The following is a 19543-nucleotide window of genomic DNA, read 5'->3' on the forward strand; positions in this document are numbered from 1 at the left end:
GACTAGATGACCTCCAAGGTTCCTTCCATCATCATCATCATCATCAAGGTTGACTCAGCCTTTCATCCTTCCGAGGTAGGCAAAATGAGGACCCAGATTGTTGGGGGCAATTAAGCTGACTTTGTAATAATGCCGCTTGGGGTGTGTGTGAAAGCCCTAATAAGCAGGCATATACATAGAATGAAGGCTACTGCTAAGCTTGTAAGCCGCCCTGAGTCTTCGGAGAAGGGCGGGATATAAATGGAATTAAAATAAAAAAAATCATCATCATTGTCATCATCATCGCAGTCAGCCAGATGTTCAGACTGGATTTGGCTTTTTTGTCTACCTAGCGAGTCCTTGCCAAGGACCTGGGATAGGCAGATGTGGATGTTGGATGGTATTACAGATCTCGTCGCAGGATGGAAGCAGTTCCTAGTAAGGCTGCCTTTTGCAATTGACTAATGGCCAATTTCTCAATGCCGATGATGGTGTCCAAGTGGTGCTCCAGTTGTTTTGGGATTGCACCCAAGGCGCCTATTACCATTGGTACTATCGTTGCTTGATGATGATGATGATGATGATGATTATATTATTATTATTATTATTATTATTATTATTATTATTATTATTAACCTGGCACCTCGTTAAAACAACAAAAAAAGACTGAAGTTTAAACCCAGCCAACTATTATGTACACTATATGTTGTCCTCGTTTTACAACCATTCATTTAGCGACCGTCCAAGTTGCAATGGCACTGAGAAAAGGGACTCATGACCATTTTTCACACTTAACGACCATTGCACCATCCCCACGGTCACATGATCAAAATTCAGATGATTGACAACCGACTCATATTTACGACGTCCCGGGGTCACATGATCCGGACAAGCCAAGTAAACCGGGGAAGACAGATTCACTTAACAACTGTGCTACTAACTCAGCCAAAGTGATTCACTTAACGACTGTGGCAAGAATGGTTATAAAATGGGACAAGAGTCCCTGAACGATTTGTCTTCCTCAGCAGTGGAAATTTTGGGCTCAAATGCAGTCGTGAGGACTTGCCTGCATGTGGCGGGATGCAAGAGATCCTTACGCCAGCGTTCAACAACCACCTCCGCCCGTCGCTAACCTTCAGACATGCTGATCCCACATAAATTAGGTCCCTCCCTGCTGGTTCCCAGTTACCAAGTTAAGCGACACCATTTTTTTTCCTTTGCTCTGCAATCATAAATTCTTAAATTAAAATTATAAGAAGGTTATCTTTAACGGCATTAATAATTCAGCGCGATGTTGCATTGAACTGCTTTTGCGATAAAATGTCAAAGCTCCACAGTGTGTAATTCCTTTTTTTTTTCCCTTCGTCAATATTTTATATCGGATTAAAGGCTAAGATTACAAGCGGTTTCGGTATAATGTGTTCTCCGTAATGTAGGATATTCTATTAGCTGACAGGAGACGCACCCCGTCAAAATCCCGGCAAGGTGAATTCAACGTTTACTGCAGGGGTCTTCAAACTTGGCCCTTTTATGACTTGTGGACTTCGACTCCCAGCGTGCCTGGCTGAGGAATTGTGGGAGTTGAAGTCCACAAGTCATAAAAGGGCCAAGTTTGAAGACCCCCTGGTTTACTACATTGTTCCAAAGCCCGCTGGACTTTCTTTTATTTTCTTTGAAGACCTTTCGCTTCTCGCCCCAGAAGCTTCTTCGGCTCTGACTGGATTCGCTGATGTTCCATCTTCTATTTTTTTTTAACAGCTGTTCTAGCTTTGAACGGTCGCTAAAAGAACGCTTGTCAATCGAGGACTACCTGTAAGTCCCATTGATGGGGATCTATCAAGTTACGAAGCATTGTTTGGTCTAATGCAGAGGTCCCCAACCTTTTGGGCACCAGGGACCGGTTCCGTGGAGACAGGTTTTCCCACGGACTGGAGGGCTCGTGGTTTCACGTGCTGCCTGCATCCCGCGGGGGGGGGGCTTTGCTTCTTTTGTGCGGACCGGTTGCTGGCGTGCCACGGCCCTGTGCCGGTCCACGGACCGAGGGTTGGGGACCCCTAGTCTAATATGCCAAAAGTACATTAGGGTACCTCTTGCAGCTTGAGAAGGCTGAGTCAGAACTTTAAAATCCAGAGCGTTGCTGACATTCTCTTCCAAGGCTGCGCAATAGCCCTCGACAACATTAGCAATTGTAGCTTTTAAGGTTCCGAGATTATAGAAAACTTGAAGGGCGGTTCCTTCTTGAGTAGGATTCTGGAAGAGACAAAGAAATCAAGGCTGAAGGGGAAGAAATGATGAATCAGCTTTTAGCAAGAGATTTACCTTCAACAGTGTAGTACTTCTTCCAAGCTCCTATAAAATATTGCTTCCTGCTCGGATGGTTTTGTTTTACATCGTGTGTGATTAGAAGGGAATAACAACAACAACAACAACAACAACATCATGACCTGGCCATCAAAACTGCGGGATTATGGATGAAACGTGTAACAGTGATACCCATTGTCAGCGGGGCACTGGGAACGATGTCCCAAAACTTTGCAAAATACAACAAGCGGGCCTGGACTGACTACGGTTATTAATTAGGCTTTTTACTGGGTTAAATTGTCTTGTATTTATTGCATCTATTGTTTAATTCTTTTTTAAAAAAATTTACTTTATGTTTTTTAATTTTTATGGCTGTGAGCCGCCCTGAGTCCTCAGGGAGAAGGGCGGCATATAAATTTAATCAAATCAAATCAAGAAACGGCAGCTTCCTGCAATCACTCCGGGAAAGCTACAAAAAACTGCGCTACTCGGAACATCTTACATTTGAAGGAGGTACCTGGTTGATACCTAGGATGCTGGCAGCGACCCGTGTCAACCATCAGCGCCAGTCAGTTTGAATGTTCAGTTGACTGAGGTTCATGTTTAAGGAATAAAAGATAATTTTTTATTTTAATTCCATTTATATCCCGCCCTTCTCCGAAGACTCAGGGCGGCTTACAAGCTTAGCAGTAGCCTTCATTCTATGTATATGCCTGCTTATTAGGGCTTTCACACACACACACCCAAGCGGCATTATTACAAAGTCAGCTTAATTGCCCCCAACAATCTGGGTCCTCATTTTACCTACCTCGGAAGGATGGAAGGCTGAGTCAACCTTGAGCCTGGTGGGACGCGAACCTGCACTAATTGCAGGCAGCAATTGCAGGCAGCAAACTTAAGGAGGCATTAGCCAATAATAATGATGATGATGATGATGGAAGGGACCTTGAAGGTCATCTAGTCCTACCCCCTGCTCAGGCAGGAAACCCTATGCCATTTCAGACAAAGGGCTGTCCAGTCTCTTCTTAAAAACTTCCAGTGTTGGAGCATCCACAACTTCTGGAGGCAGGTTGTTCCACTGGTTAATTGTTCTATCTGTCAGGAAATTCCTCCTTAGTTCCAGGTTGCTTCTCTCCTTGATGAGTTTCCATCCCTTGCTTCTTGTCCTGCTTTCAGGGGCTTTGGAGAATAGCTTGACTCCCTCTTCTTTGGGGCAGCCCCTGAGATACTGGAAGACTGCTATCATGTCACCCCTCGTCCTTCTCTTCATTAAACTAGACATACCCAATTCCAATTAGCAGTCTCAATAAAGGTAAGTTGTAGCGTTGATTCCCTGGTCTTGTCTACCTAGTGGGGCTGACACAGGGTGACTTTTAAGTCAGCCACTCTTTCTCAACCCAACCTACCTCAAAACCTGCTGGTTTGAGCTCCTAAAAGGCAGGCAAAATATGAACCATGCAATAAATAATAGATTATTTGCAGAATAAAGTTGCAGTAGGGTCAGGGGTCTTCAAACCTGGCCCTTTGATGACTTGTGGACTTCAACTCCCAGAATTCCTCAGCCAGGCATGTCTGGCTGAGGAATTCTGGGAGTTGAAGTCCACAAGTCATCAAAGGGCCAGGTTTGAAGACCCCTTGCAGTAGGTTTTTATCTGCATAAGGGAGACTGTGGATGCTCCATCACGGAAGGTTTTTAAGAAGAGCCTGAATGGCCGTTTGTCTGAAATGGTAAGTGCGCAAAAGAGTCATAAATCACTTTTTTTCTGTGTCATTGTGACTTGAGATGGGTCACTAAACAAACGGTTGAAAGTCGAGGACTATCTATCACCAAGTCTTCCAAACTCTGGATATATTCTGTTAAAACAGTCCAAGTATTAAAGCAGGCACATTGCCCCCACCGTTCAAATCTTGCTGGTGGGGAAAAAAAATACAAATTAGTTTCTTGTTTGCATTCATCGTCGGAAAAATTACGCCGTAACAATTAATGCAGAAACCGAAAGGTAAACCTAGGTTTGTGGCATAATTTTTTTTTTTAATAAATGAATCTTTATTTACATTTCATGTTAAAAACACACCATATACCAACAAAGACAAAAAAAAACATTTACAATATACAAAAAACGAAGAAATCAAAAAATTGAAAACCATTTCAAAAATTTCACATTATAATAATAATAATAATAATAATAATAATAATAATAATAATAATAACAACAACAACAACAACAACAACAACAACAACAATTTTATTTATATACCGCCCTTCTCCCGAAGGACTCAGGGCGGTGAACAGGGCAAGAATAAAAAATACAAAGTTACAAAAGTTAAAAAAGAATTAAATATATGCCCACTAAAAACAGTAAATACAAATATTAAAATAACAATAAAAAACCCCACCAATCCCCCATCAGGCCAGGCGGGCTTGTTCAAATATATCTACTTGTTCATTATATCTACTTCTAAACTAACAATTATATTCCACTCATTAAGTCTCTTATAACTATTCAACTCCAAAGCTTATTCATTAACAAAGACTATATCACTTCATTTTTGACCAACCTCCAAGCCACCCTCATTTCTTTAATCTTTTATCCATCCAAATATACCATTTATTCCATGATAGAAATGCTGGTGTCTCTTCTTTACCCTTCAACTTCTTGGTCAATGTGTCTGCTTCTGCCCAATCAAGTATTCTCCTAATTATAACTTCATCCGGCGGGGTATGATTTGCCTTCCGAAATTGAGCATACCCCATCCTTGCCGCCGTTAAGATATGTAAAACCAAATACCATATTTCCTTCTTAATATTTCCAGGCCTGGAGCCAAGCAGAAGAGATTTGGTGGACTAATATGAGGCTGGTGGTTTCCACGTCATATAAGGAGAACATATACAAAATGCTTTATAGATGGCATCTCCCTCCGGCTAGACTTTCCAAAATGTTTCCCGGATTGTCGGCCGATTGTTGGAAGTGTGGTAAAGGGATTGGCACATACTATCACTTATGGTGGACATGTCCGGAAGTGGTTAGATATTGGATGAGGATCCAAAAATGGATAGAGGAAATCACAGGGTGTTTAGTTGATCTTAAACCAGAGACGTATCGGCTTGGCTCCAGGCCTGGAAATATTAAGAAGGAAATATGGTATTTGGTTTTACATATCTTAACGGCGGCAAGGATGGGGTATGCTCAATTTTGGAAGGTTTGTGGCATAAATTTTCAGAGAGTGCGCTTCTGCTTTGATTATGCAATTATTCAGAATTTAATGAACAAGCTGGAGGGAAAGCAAGACAGAGGGCTTACAGAAATTAAAGTGATTATGTGTAGGAGAAGGGAAAAATCAGATTATCAACCCAAGGGAAGCCAAAATTGTGCCATGTTTCCTCCAGGTTCACTAGGCACAATTTGGATTGTGCTGTAGAAGATATTGTTGATTAATGTTGTGTATGTATTCGTACTCTCGCTCTCAGGCTAATTTCATTATCTTAGAACCTGCTAAGAATCAAGCCATCGACAACAACCTGCACAAGCAGAACTGCAAGGGCTGGGGGTGGGGTGGAAAAAATTATTTAGGGCAACCTGTATCTTATCAAAACAGGTTAATAGCTTTTAAAATCATTGGCTTTATCGACAACGTGGAAAATACGCAGGATGGCTAGTTCAATAACTGGCACAAATGATATAAATTAAGAACAGATCAAGTCAAAATAAATAAAGGCTAAAGTAAAGGGAAAAAAATTAATTTAGAGTCTGGGGGATGAGTATAGGTTGTCCTTGACTTATAAGATTAATTTAATGACCGTTCAAAGTTACAACGGCCCTGAAAACAGTGACTTAGGATCAAAATTTGGACTCTTGGTAATTGGCTCATGTTTACGACGGTCGCAGTGGCCCGGGATCACATGATCTCCTTTTACGACCTTCTGACAAGCAAAGTGAACGGGGAAAGCCAGATTCATTTAACAACCCTGTTACCAGCTTAACAACTGCAGTGATTCACTTTAGCAGCCGTGGCAAGAAATGTCATAAAATGGGGCAAAAATGTCCTAAACAAATGTCTCGCTTAACAACAGAACATTTTGGGCTCGATTGTGGTCATAAGGCGAGGACCGGCACTTGTATTGACAACAGACCCAAAATTTCAAAGAATGACTAGTTCAATTACAGGCATAAGTGATATAAATTAAGAACAGTTCAAGTCAAAAATGCATATATAAGGGCCTAAATAATGGGGGAAGAAAACAAATTAAATTAGATTCTGTGGGGACAGGTGTGCTGATGAACTGCTGAATCAAGCCGAGTCAAATTGTCTATCTATTCTCATGGTGGATTTTTTTTTAGTCTTTTGTTTTATTTTTCTATTATTTTACTTCTGCTCTGTTTACCTCCTTTTCATGTCTTCCTCTTTATTATTGTAAGCTGCCTAGAGTTGCCTCACAGCGGGACAGTTGGCAAATAAATTTCACAAATAGATAATAATAAATAAATATTAATAATAATAAATATTGAAAACAATAATTAGTAGCCCAACTACAGAACATCAGAAGCCCTGGCATGAAATTTACCAGCTTTGTATCAGAGGGAGGAGGAGGAGGAGGAGGAGGAGGAGGAGGAGGAGGAGGAGGAGGAGGAGGAGGAGGAGGAGGAGGAGGAGGAGGAGGAGAAGGAGAAGGAGAAGAAGAAGGAGGAGGAGGAGGAGGAGGAGGAGGAGGAGGAGAAGGAGAAGAAGAAGAAGAAGAAGAAGAAGAAGGAGGAGGAGGAGGAGGAGGAGGAGGAGGAGGAGGAGGAGGAGGAGGAGGAGAAGGAGGAGGAGGAGGAGGAGGAGGAGGAGGAGGAGGAGGAGAAGGAGGAGAAGGAGAAGGAGAAGGAGAAGGAGAAGAAGAAGGAGGAGGAGGAGGAAGAGGAGGAGGAGGAGGAGGAGGAGGAGGAGAAGAAGAAGAGGAAGAAGAAGAAGAAGAAGAAGAAGAAGAAGAAGAAGAAGAAGAAGAAGAAGAAGAAGAAGAAGAAATTTTTCGTCCTACTTTGTCTTCAAATCTTCAACTACTTTTGAATTGATGCATATTGTGTAATTGGAAGATCTGCAAGAAATATCATTTGCCTGTAAGCAAGAACTGATGGGAGCATAAAATAGAGAAAAGTCATAGAAAATGATAAAGTTAAACTGCTCTGGGACTTCAGAATACGAATAGACAAGAACCTGCCACATATCACCCCGGACTTAACAATTGTCGATAAGAAAGACAAAAAAAGTCTGGATAGTGGACGTGGCAATCCCTGGAGACCGCAGAACAGACGAGAAAGAACTGGAGAAGATGACAAAATACAAAGACCTACAAATAGAAATAGGAAGACTGGGTAGTACCAATAGTAACAGGTGCCTTGGGAGCAATCCCCAAACAACTGGAGCACCACTTGGACACCATTGGCATTGACAAATTTGCCATCGGTCAATTGCAAAAGGCGGCCTTACTAGGAACTGCTTCCATCCTGCGACGAGATCTGTAATAGCATCAAACATCCACATCTGCCTATCCCTTGTCCTTGGTAAGGACTCGCTAGGTAGACAGAAATGCCAAATCCAGTCTGAACATCTGGCTGACTGTGCGATGATTAATAATAATAATAATAATAATAATAATAATAATAATAATAATAATAATAATAATAATAATAATAATAATAATAATAAAAAGCTGGAAGGGATCTTGGAGGCCGTCAAAGGAGATAAGAGAGAGGCAGGACCTACTTGTGGTGTCCATAAGGTTTTTGAATGGAAAGTTTATGACATAAATGGCTTAAGTCACGATAAATCAACGTGACTCAGAATGGACGGACCTCTTCACGGATCTTCTGGGATAGCAGCACAGCCACTAATTACATTTCTCCTCAAGATTGCAGGGTGAGGAGTGTTAATCAACATTTCATTCCATTGATTATGCAGCTGCATCTTTAAATTTTTATTTGGTGCCATGCTAAGGATGATTACACAAACTCGTCTTCGCGAATAAACCAAAGTAAAAGAAGTTTTTATTCCTCTCTCTATAAATAGATATTACTGGGGTTCGAAAAAGAATTCGGGCCCGTCATTTTTATCTCTAAAATCGACACGTCATACTAAAGTAAATATCCAGCTGGTTACTCTACAAGCAATTTTTTGTTTTAATGGGAAGCTCTTCTCTTTTATATCTTTGGGGCAATATGGATTGACACTGCGGATTAATCTTGATGGGAACCGTAAGATTGGTGTGTGTGTGTGTGTGGGGGGGAAACAATAACAGACATTTAAATATTACACAACAAATTCTTCAAAGAAACTGCAGCGTTGAATAAAAGGAGACCGACTGAGGTTCAGTCGACAGCAATAACTAGTTCTTTAGATTTGCTTTTTGTGTAAGACGATCAGAACATAGAGCCGGTTCGCTTTAGCGATTAAGGCATCAGGACAAAAAACCGGGAGACACTGAGTTCTAGTTCTGCCTTGACCATGAAAGCTGGTTGGGTGACTTTGGGCCAATCACCAGGGGCCCGTCAGTCCTAAGTCCTGCCCTCGCCATGAGTTGGCTGATTGTGGACCAATCACCAGGAGACCGTGAGTTCTAGTCCTGCCCTAGTTATAAAAACAAACAAACAAACAGTTGGGTGACTTTGGGCCGATCACCAGGAGACCGTGAGTTCTAGTCCTGCCCTAGTTATAAAAACAAACAAACAAGCAATTGGGTGACTTTGGGCCAATCACCAGGAGACCGTGAGTTCTAGTCCTGCCGTAGTTATAAAAAAACAAAACACAAAAACAGTTGGGTGACTTTGGGCCAATCACCAGGAGATTGTGAGTTCTAGTCCCACCTCCATCATAAAAGCCAGCTGGGTGATTGTGGGCCTCTCTCTCTCTCTCTCTCTCTCTCTTCCCCCCCCCCAACTCACCTCACAGGGTTGTTATGGGGAAAACAGAAGGAGTGTTGGATGCCTTTGTCGCCTTGAGTTGTTTGTTAAAATAATAACGGTGGGATGCAAATAGATAAAAATATATATATAAAGATTTAACTCCTATGTTTAAACTAGGATAAACTTGAAACCGTGGAATGGGATATTTGGATATTTGTGAACCTTCCTGGGAAAGACTGGATGAAAAATTGTGGATGCCCGATTATCCACTCACTAAATCCTCCGTTCTAATTTTGTACTTATGAGTCACTGACACCTACTAGCTTCAGACACCTCAACCAGGCCTTTATCAAAAAGCGACATAAATGCTTGATTGGAGTTGGATGGAGAACTACACTACATAAAGTAATGTGTTGCCAACAAGATAAATGTTCATCGTGTATTTAGATTGCATGGTTTATATAATGTCGCAAGGAGGAGGAAGTCTCTGGTTGGCTGTGGAAATTAAGCAGGGTTTTCAGGCTAAACCAGAGCTGTCCAAGTTTGGCCACTTTTAGACTTGTGGACTTTGACTCCCATAATTCCCCAGCCAGCATGTGGACTTGTGGACTTCAACTCCCAGAATTCTCCAGCCAGCATGTGGACTTCAACTCCCATAATTCCCCAGCCAGCATGTGGACTTGTGGACTTCAACTCCCAGAATTCCCCAACCAAAGTGTGGACTTGGGGACTTCAACCCCCAGAATTCCCCAGCCAGCATGTGGACTTGTGGACTTCAACTCCCAGAATTCCCCAGCCAGCATGTGGACTTGTGGACTTCAACTCCCAGAATTCCCCAACCAAAGTGTGGACTTGGGGACTTCAACCCCCAGAATTCCCCAGCCAGCATGTGGACTTGTGGACTTCAACTCCCAGAATTCCCCAGCCAGCATGTGGACTTGTGGACTTCAACTCCCAGAATTCCCCAACCAAAGTGTGGACTTGGGGACTTCAACCCCCAGAATTCCCCAGCCAGCATGTGGGCTTGTGGACTTCACCTCCCAGAATTCCCCAGCCAGCATGTGGACTTGTGGACTTCACCTCCCAGAATTCCCCAGCCAGCATGTGGACTTGTGGACTTCAACTAGAAATTTCCTGCCAATTCGAACAACAAATCAGTGGAACGCCTTGCCTCCAGAGGTTGTGGGTGCTCCAACACTGGACGTTTTCACGAAGAGAGTGGACAGCCACTTGTCTGAAATGGTACAAGGTCTCCCGCCTGAGCAGGGGGCTGGACTAGAAGACCTCCAAGGTCCCTTCCAATTCTGTTATTCTGTTAAACCAAGGGGTCTTCAAACCTGGCCCTTTTAGGACTTGTGGACTTCAACTCCCAGAATTCCTCAGCCAGCTTGCCTGGCTGAGGAATTCTGGGAGTTGAAGTCCACAAGTCCTAAAAGGGCCTGGTTTGAAGACCCTTTCCCAGAATTCCTCAGCCAGGCATGCTGGAATTCTAGCATTAATCTGAAAGACCCAGCGGAAGGACATGCTTCAATCAGATGGCCGAATGTTCGTGCTTTATTTAAAGGTGCTACAATGACCTTTAAAAAGGGATTTTATAAAATGGCCTTTTTATCACTGAAGTCTGGTAAAGAAAGACAACCTCTTTCTACTGCCGGAAAGATGACCCAAAGTCCTTTAGAATATTCCTAATAATGAATTAAGGATCGACTGAGTCGTAGGGACAAAGGAACGGTTGCCACGGCGGGTGAAAATCCTGAATTATTTAAGTCCAATTTGCAACATGCTACAGTTAATATACGTTAAAAGAAGGCTCCCGTCTCGTTTACAGGTAGTCCTCGCTTTAGGACAACGACCGAGCCCAAAATTACTGTCGCTAAGCAAGATAAGTTAGTTTTGCCCCCTTTTTATGACCTTTCTTGCCACCGTTGTTAAGCGAATCACTGCAGTTGGTGAAGGGAATCGGGGTTGACTTTTCCTGTCAGAAGGTCACAAAAGGGATCACCTCGCTCTGGGACACTACGACCCGTCATAAATATGTGTCAGTTGCCAAGTGTCTGAATTTGGATCACGTGATCCTGGGGATGCTGCAATGGTCATTAAGGGTGAAAAAAGGACATAAATCGTTTCTTTCAGTTGTGTTGTAACTTTGAACGACTGGTTGTAAACTGAGGACTAGCTGTATTTCTGCTGAAGGCTGATTTGAGTTATCCATTAAGGTACCTAGACATACCATATCTTTTTATTCTGAGGCTCCTTCTCTCTCTTTCTCTCTCTCTCTCTCTCTCTCCATCTCTCTCTCTCTCCATCTCTCTTTCTCTCTCTCTTCTTTCTGTCTTTCTCTTTCTCTCTCAATCTTTCAATCTCTCTCTCAATCTCAATCTCTCACTCTCTTTTTCTCTCTCAATCTCTTTCTCTCTCTGTCTCTCATTCTCAACCTCTCTCTCTCTTAATCTCTCTTTTAATCTCTCTCTATCTTTCTCTCTCTCCCAATCTCTTTCTCTCTCTTCCAATCTCTTTTTTTCTCTCTCAATCGCTCTCTCTCTCAATCTCAATCTTTCTCTCAATCTCTCTTTTTCTCTCTCGATCTCTTTCTCTCTCTCAATCTCAATCTCTTTTTCTCTCTCAATCTCTCTTTCTCTCAATCTCTCTTTCTCTCTCTCAATCTCTTTTTCTCTCTCAATCTCTCTCTCTCTCAATCTCTCTCTTTTAATCTCTCTCAATCTCTCTCTCTCTCTTTCAATCTCTCTCTCAATCTCAATCTCAATCTCTCTTTTTCTCTCTCAATCTCTTTCTCTCTCTGTCTCTCATTCTCAACCTCTCTCTCTCTCTTAATCTCTCTTTTAATCTCTCTCTATCTCTTTCTCTCTCTCCCAATCTCTTTCTCTCTCCCAATCTCTTTCTCTCTCTCTCAATCTCTCTCTCTCAATCTCAATCTTTCTCTCAATCTCTCTTTTTCTCTCTCGATCTCTTTCTGTCTCTCAATCTCAATCTCTTTTTCTCTCTCAATCTCTCTTTCTCTCAATCTCTCTCTTTCTCTCTCTCAATCTCTTTTTCTCTCTCAATCTCTCTCTCTCAATCTCTCTTTTAATCTCTCTCAATCTCTCTCTCTTTCAATCTCTCTCTCAATCTCAATCTCTCAATCTCTTTTTCTCTCTCAATCTCTAACTCTCTCTGTCTCTCATTCTCAACCTCTCTCTCTCTTAATCTCTCTTTTAATCTCTCTCTCTGACGTTTCGCTCCTCATCCAAGAAGCTTCTTCAGCTCTGGCTGAATGGTGGGGGAATGGAAGGATTTATATTTCTTACAGTCACCCGGTCGTTAACGCTCTTTCTGAGAGTCGCTGAGTCCACTTGGGAGTGTATATCTGCCCTCAAGGGTCCGCTGAATAGAGCAAATGGGTGTGCAACCTTCTGGGAACCGCCGAAAGGCTTGTGGCGTCGTGTCCCTCTGCCTATGTTGAGAGGGGGCTGTTCAGTACAGATGACCTCTTTGACCCCCTCTTTCAAACCAGCGGTCCTCTCTGTCCAGAACTGTGCACTTGGCTTTTTCTTCCAAAATCCAGAATTGCGCGCTTGGCTTTGTCTTTCAAACGCAGATGGCCCGGCCATCTTCAGCGGCTTGCCTCAACCGTCATCGCCTTTAAAGCCAACTGGGCTCTGCAGGGTCCCATTTTTGTTCACAAATTCGCCTTTCCACAAAATGGCGCCTTCATTTGAGATGCCTGCTGGATCCGATCTATATTTACTATGGTAACCAAACTGGGGGAGTCTGACAACGTGCTAACCAAAGGTCTTTTTTTGAATTCCACAGGGAGTCTTCTCTGCAGGAGGCACCAGGGTTTTTGGTAAAAAAAAAAATACCTCCAACTGCATTCGGCTGTTAACGAGGGGGAAAAAAATAAATTCTTCCCTGCAAAATACAGAGCTTGTAGTCTGACTAAATCCACTAAGTAAGTAAATAAATAAATAAACAAATAAATAAATCAACCCTTCCATTTTCATTATAACGCCTACGGCACCTTTGCAAACCATCTCTTAAGCTAGAAGTTGAAACAGGTGTCAAGATACCCACTCGTCGTTTGCTAACGTCCCCAAGACCTTATAAAGGAAGTCCTCGACTCACAATGGTTCGTTTAGTGACGAAGTTCAAAGTTACAACGGCACCGAAAAAGAGCGATTTGTGAACACCGTTCACGCTTACGACGGTGGCGGCATCCCCGTGGTCGTGTGATCAAAAATTCGGACGCTTGGCAACTGGTTTCAATATTGATGATGGCCGCAACGTCCCGGGGTCACGTCATCCCCTTTTGTGACCGTCTGACAAGCAAAGTCAATGGGGAAGCCAGATTCACTTAACAACCGGCTTACTAACGGAACCACTGCAGGGATTCACCTAACAGCTGTGGCTAGAAAGGTCGTAAAATGGGGCAAAGCTAAAACAGGACAATGTTTCTCTCTCCCATAAAATAATCAATCTTGAGTGATGGGGCAGAGGGTTGCTGCAATATTGCAAAGCCCCCCCCTACTTCTCCCATTAGTAAAGGTAAAGGTTCCCCCGCACATGCGTGCTAGTCGTTTCCGACTCTAGGGGCCGGTGCTCATCTCCGTTTCAAAGCCAAAGAGCCAGCGCTTGTCCGAGGATGTCTCCGTGGTCATGTGGCCGCCATGGCTAGACGCCAAAGGCGCACGGAACGCTGTTACCTTCCCACCGGAGTGGTCCCTATTTTACTACTTGCATTTTTACGTGCTTTTGAACTGCTAGGTTGGCAGAAGCTGGGACGAGTAACAGGCGCTCATTCTGTTACGTGGCACTCGGGATTCGACCCGCCAAACTGCCGACCTTCTGATCGACAAGCTCAGCGTCCTAACCCACTGAGCCACCGCATCCCTATTCTCCCATTACTCATACCCAAAGTAGCCCCAGTTCCCACCTCAGACATTCACAAAGCAACGATGGAGCTTTCTGCCTTGTGGGACTCTTCGCAGCCCATCCGTAGGGGATACCGTTGCTTGCAAAGTTTGAAACTTGCTCGGAAAGACTTTCACGCCCGCAATAAAGAAGTGAGCTAATAATTTATTATTGATCTCTCCTTCTCCCGATCTCTTAAGGACTCATTTGCCTGGAGGTCCAAAAAGATGAAATTGGGTTGGGTAGAAATGGCATACGTACCTATTTAAAACAATCACCAAAGGTTTCAACCCACTCGGGTCCCCCCTCGCCTTTCTAGGACACATTGTTTGAGGAGTCCTTGCAACATGGTGGCACGCTCAATCTATTAATTTGGGCACTTGGGAGGAGGAACGGAATTTCACTCTGTAGAAAGTTTGCAACGAACGACAGAAGAGAGAATATTCGTAGCTCAGGGGTTGAGATGAGAGCACTTTGGTGCTCTCTGAGCTGGGTGGTTTTCTGGCAGATGTTTCATTGCCAAAGTAGGTACATCCTCAGTGCTAGCCCTGATGATGTTACCTAGTTTGGTAATGAAATGTCTGCAAGAAAAACAAGCAAAATCAGGACCCCCAAATTTATAACTGTTTGTCAAACTTAGCAACCTTAAGATGTCTAGACTTCAACTCCCAGAATTCCACAGTCAGCTCTGGATCCTGGGAGTTGGAGTTCAAGCCATTTGTCTGAAATGGTGTAGGGCAGGGGTAGGCAACCTTGGCTCTTTTTACTTCAACTCCCAGAATTCCTGAGTCAGCATGGCTGGTTGAGGAATTCTGGGTATTGAAGTCCACAAGTCATGAAAGAGCCAAGGTTGCCTACCCCTGGTGTAGGGTTTCCTGCCTGAGCTGGGGGTTGGACTAGAAGACCTCCAAGGTCCCTTCCAACTCTGTTAATATCATTATCATTATCATTATTATTAAACCTCTTACTGTTGCCAAGGTTGAGAAAGCTCATTTTGGAGGAATGGCCCTTTTAACGTTCTTTTAAAACCATTTTGGGATCCCTCTCGCAAGAGAAACTTATACGCAGACTCACAGCTATCAGATAATTTGGTGCATCACAACTCAGATTTCTAAAGAGGATCACTGTAACCGTTCTGACATGCTCTTGATTGGGTCGGTGAGAGAGGCCAGGTCATAGAGTGTCATTTAATTATGCAGTGATGGAAGCAATCTAAAACTACTGGCAGATATTTTTCACCTCTGATTCCCCCACCCCTTCTGCGATATTTACCTCTTTCCAACAGAGTCTGGGGAAAATGAAATTAAAGATGAGGGATGAACACCCTCACTTTTCTTCGTTGCTCATTTAGCATCTACCGCAGGCAATTTACTTTTCCTGAAGTTGAACCAATTTCCAAGCAAATAAAGATTTTTTTTTCAAGATCACAAGAGTCAATATTTGTCCGGGTTGACATTTTCCAATGTACAATTACAGTCATTAAAACTCACGATAGTTTTCTCTCTTTTGATTTAGTCAAAAGAGCCCATGTTCTTCTAGGAAATATAAAAAAAACTTGTACATAATTTAAAAAACATTAAAAAACCATTCTAATTAATTCCCATTAACAGGGATATATTACAACCAGACAATGTTTCAAGCCAATTTAACATTACTAAGTGAACACGTGGATGTTAACAATGGCTGTTGTGACTCATTAGATGTTTTTGTAAGCAAAAATATTTTTTTGTTAATTGCACACAACAGCTTACTGTAATGCAGATCTTACTGAGTCAGATAAATATAAAAATCCATTAGCCCCGCACCAACAGGAACCTTACAGATGTTATATGTTACATTTTTTAATAGCTGGAATAAACTTTTATAAACTTTTGAAGAGCAGACAAAGCCGGGGGGGAGTTAAGCGAGTCATCAGTCTAGAGTTGTTACGTTGCCACAAATGGTCTCTAGGACTAAGTCCAACCCCTCTTGAATCCCACTGACTCTCATCTAGTGGCAAATAGTCTTGAATCTTAGTTGACCAGATTCTTCTTTATAGACTTGAGCAATAAGTCATCTTAATTGCAACTTAAATTATGGTCCTATTCCTTGTGCCCATAGGAATATAGCACTGTCTAATGCCCAAGGATATTTACCCATGTAGTAGGGCTGTATTGCTATTATCCTTCTCATCTTTCCTATTGCCTTCTCCTATTGGTGTCTTGTGAGTTATCACTTTCTTGTTTGTATTTTATGATTTACGATGGTATCTTATGATTTACAATTTATCGCTTTGTTGTTTGCATGTACATCAAGAGCTTATATTTGTATGTATACTGCATGTTTCTATGTCTGTATGTACACTGTAATGTTTGTATGTACACTGAGAGCTTCTGCACCGGAGACAATTCCTTGTGTGTCCAATTATGATTGGCCAATAAAAAATTATATTCTATTCTGTTACATTCTAATTCTATATTCTATTCTATTCTATTCTATTCTATTCTGTTCTGTTCTGTTCTGTTCTGTGCTGTTCTGTTCTACTCTATTCTATTCTATTACATTCTACATTCTACATTCTACATTCTATTCTATTCTATTCTATTCTATTCTATTCTATTACATTCTACATTCTGTTCTATTTCTTCTATTCTGTTCTGTTCTGTTCTGTTCTATTCTATTACATTCTACATTCTACATTCTATTCTATTCTATTCTATTCTATTCTATTCTATTCTGTTCTGTTCTGTTCTGTTCTATTCTACTACATTCTATTCTATTACATTCTGTTCTATTCTATTCTATTCTATTCTATTCTATTCTATTCTATTCTATTCTATTCTATTCTAGATTCTTGAGCAGTCTCAAGTTTCTTTATAAATAGTAATTGTTTGAAATTTACTTTTATGAACATTCATTTCTTTATAGTATGTAGATCTGATCCAAACTGCTGTCATCTTCCTTAGAGGGATGGATCCCTTTGCTTCAGAAATGCATAACTAGCTCACCTTATAATGCTAGTTCCATGAGGAATGACAAACATCAACAGCAATATGTGATGTGCTGTATTTTTTTACGTTTCGGGAATACAAAACTTGGTAAGCCAGACCATCTGAAATGTATTCCACTTTGGCTTCCAAGGTTCAAACATTCTGTGATCTGTTCCTATGGAAACGGAAAAGATATTCTAGGATGTATCACTATCAGCTGATTATACTGCAGAGAAATTTCTGGCTTATTTTAAACCCTAACTTTGCAAAAGTTAAGGATTGCAGTACGATATATATCTGTCTACTTTTTAATCTCCACATTACATTATCTTATTTTCACAGCACAGGAACTTTTCAACATTTAACAGGCCTTCAGACTCGAAAAGGCCATTTTGCAATGTCTAGGTAAAGTAGTTGGAACAAAGTCCTTAGCACAATTTTTTGCTAGCAGTTCTCACTGAAATTAGTAAGATGTATTTGTGAGTACGTATGATTAGGATCAAACTAGGGAAATGTTTTTGCTAACAATTTTGGCTTTGTATAGAATACTTTATTGTCTGAGTAGAATACTGTGTGTAGAATACCTATTTAATGGGCCTGTTCACAGACTCATATATGTGCGCGGCGCAGATGTTTAAACATTTGATAACTCCAATTTGGCAAACCCAGATCGTTGACGCATTTTTCCCCCCTAAAGGAGATAAAACATGGCTGAAAACATTTCATGCAGTTTAATGGGACGAGTTGGAGCCATCAGGACTCACACTGTCCACATTATGCATGGAGAAGGATATAGTCTTGACCAGCTATTAAACTCTTTTAAGGAAACAGAAGTCTGTCAACATTCATCATCATCATCATCATCATCATCATCATCATCAAAACCCTCAAAAGGAAATGTGTAGATCAGTGGTGGCGAACCTATGGCACGCATGCCAGAGGGGGCACTCGAAGCGCTCTCTGTGGGCATGCACATCTTGCTCTTTGGCTACGTTTTCGCCAGAAAAAGCCATTTCTCAAGCCCCTTCCTAGCCAAAACGAGCCTCCGGAGCAAGCACGCTGTTTTCAGCTTTGAATTATATCAAATCTGACACCAGAAACAGATTTAACAAATGACCTGAGTGCTGCACGTGTTGCTCTCAAACTTACAAAGTATAAGCCAAGGTTAGACAAATTATCAGCATGCATACAACAGCAAAAATCACATTCATTGTTCAAAAGCATGCCAAAGGCAAACTTTTACCTTTCAGTAAAAAGTGGTTTGAATCAAAAGCTTTGTTATGTTTTTCTTTTAAGACAAAAGATGTTAATGTATGAGTTGTTTTTTTTATAAACAAAAACCTCAGTATTCAGATTCAATTGCCATGTTGGCACTTTGCAATAAATAAGTGGGTTTTGGGTTGCAGTTTGGGCACTCAGTCTCTAAAAGGTTCGCCATCACTGGTGTAGATTATAAAAAGTTGCAGACCAAGCCACATTTGATGACACTCAAGTTTGGGAAAGGAAACTTATGTGGATACAAGATGACAGTCACAGAATATAGTACCGTTAAACAGAATATTTATAACTCAGGGTTGAAATGAGGTCTCTGAGCTTGGGGATTTTTTTGCAGACGTTTCATTATCCAACTAGGTAACATCATCAGTGCTAGTAAGGAATGGGCTTTGCTCTCAATTTATGTTCTAAAGGCTTGCCCTGTCAGAGTTGGTGGGAGCCCAACCTCCTTTGAATTCCATTGACCCTTATCTAAATCCAATCAGGTGCTAACCATTAGTTGAGAAAATGCCTGTGCATAATAAGTACCATCAGCAATAAATGAATTTAATTGGACCGTCACGTTTGGACTTGATCATTTGTACCCGGACAGCTACAATCTTGCAAATCTGAAAGTACAAATTTCCTGCTGTCTCTTTTTACCATCTTGATAAACTAGGTTGGATCCCAGTTTATAATGCCTTGGTAAGGTCACACGGGGAATACTGCATCTAGTTGTGGTCGCCACGATGTAAAAAAAGATGTTGAGACTCCGGAAAGAGTGCAGGGAAGAGCAAGAAGGATGATCAGGGGACTGGAGGCTAAAACCTATGAAGAACGGTTGCTGGAATTGGGTATGTCTAGTTTTATACATACAGATTTATATTGAAGATGTTCATGTTAAATATATGAACTCAGACAATGTGTTGTTTACTAAGCACTAAAGATTGTAATTTTTAAAAATCAATAAAACATTCTCAACCACTTTATATTCCAACAGGGGTTGAGGCGTTTTAAAGCAGCTTACTTTGGTATATTCGCTTCGTGGGATGGATATTTCTAGTGAATGAAGGCGAATATAGAATACTTCTAATGTTTATACAGGCTAAAAATACTTTGATTTTTGCATTTGTAATTTCTTCTGACCTGATTAATAGATGAGAGGTAGGTATGCCAGAGCTGTCAGCAGTAGGAGAAGCAGGCAGAGAAGAATAAATCGAGATGATTAGGCGACTGGAGGCTAAAGCATGT

General features: G+C 41.6%; 1 protein-coding gene across 4 annotated transcripts in view; it reads right to left on the reverse strand.

The window, feature by feature from the left end:
* COG5 (component of oligomeric golgi complex 5) overlaps nt 1-19543 on the reverse strand; it is a 137202-nt gene that overhangs the window by 57025 nt on the left and 60634 nt on the right. For all 4 annotated transcript variants that reach the window (XM_083366259.1, XM_083366258.1, XM_083366260.1 and 1 more), the window contains exon 8: nt 2067-2229. In XM_083366259.1, the coding sequence (XP_083222385.1) occupies nt 2067-2229 (163 nt within the window). The remainder of the gene's footprint in view (nt 1-2066; nt 2230-19543) is intronic.

This window comes from Vipera ursinii, assembly GCF_947247035.1.
Source record: "Vipera ursinii genome assembly, chromosome: 6".
In the NCBI taxonomy this organism is placed as follows: Eukaryota; Metazoa; Chordata; class Lepidosauria; order Squamata; family Viperidae; genus Vipera; species Vipera ursinii.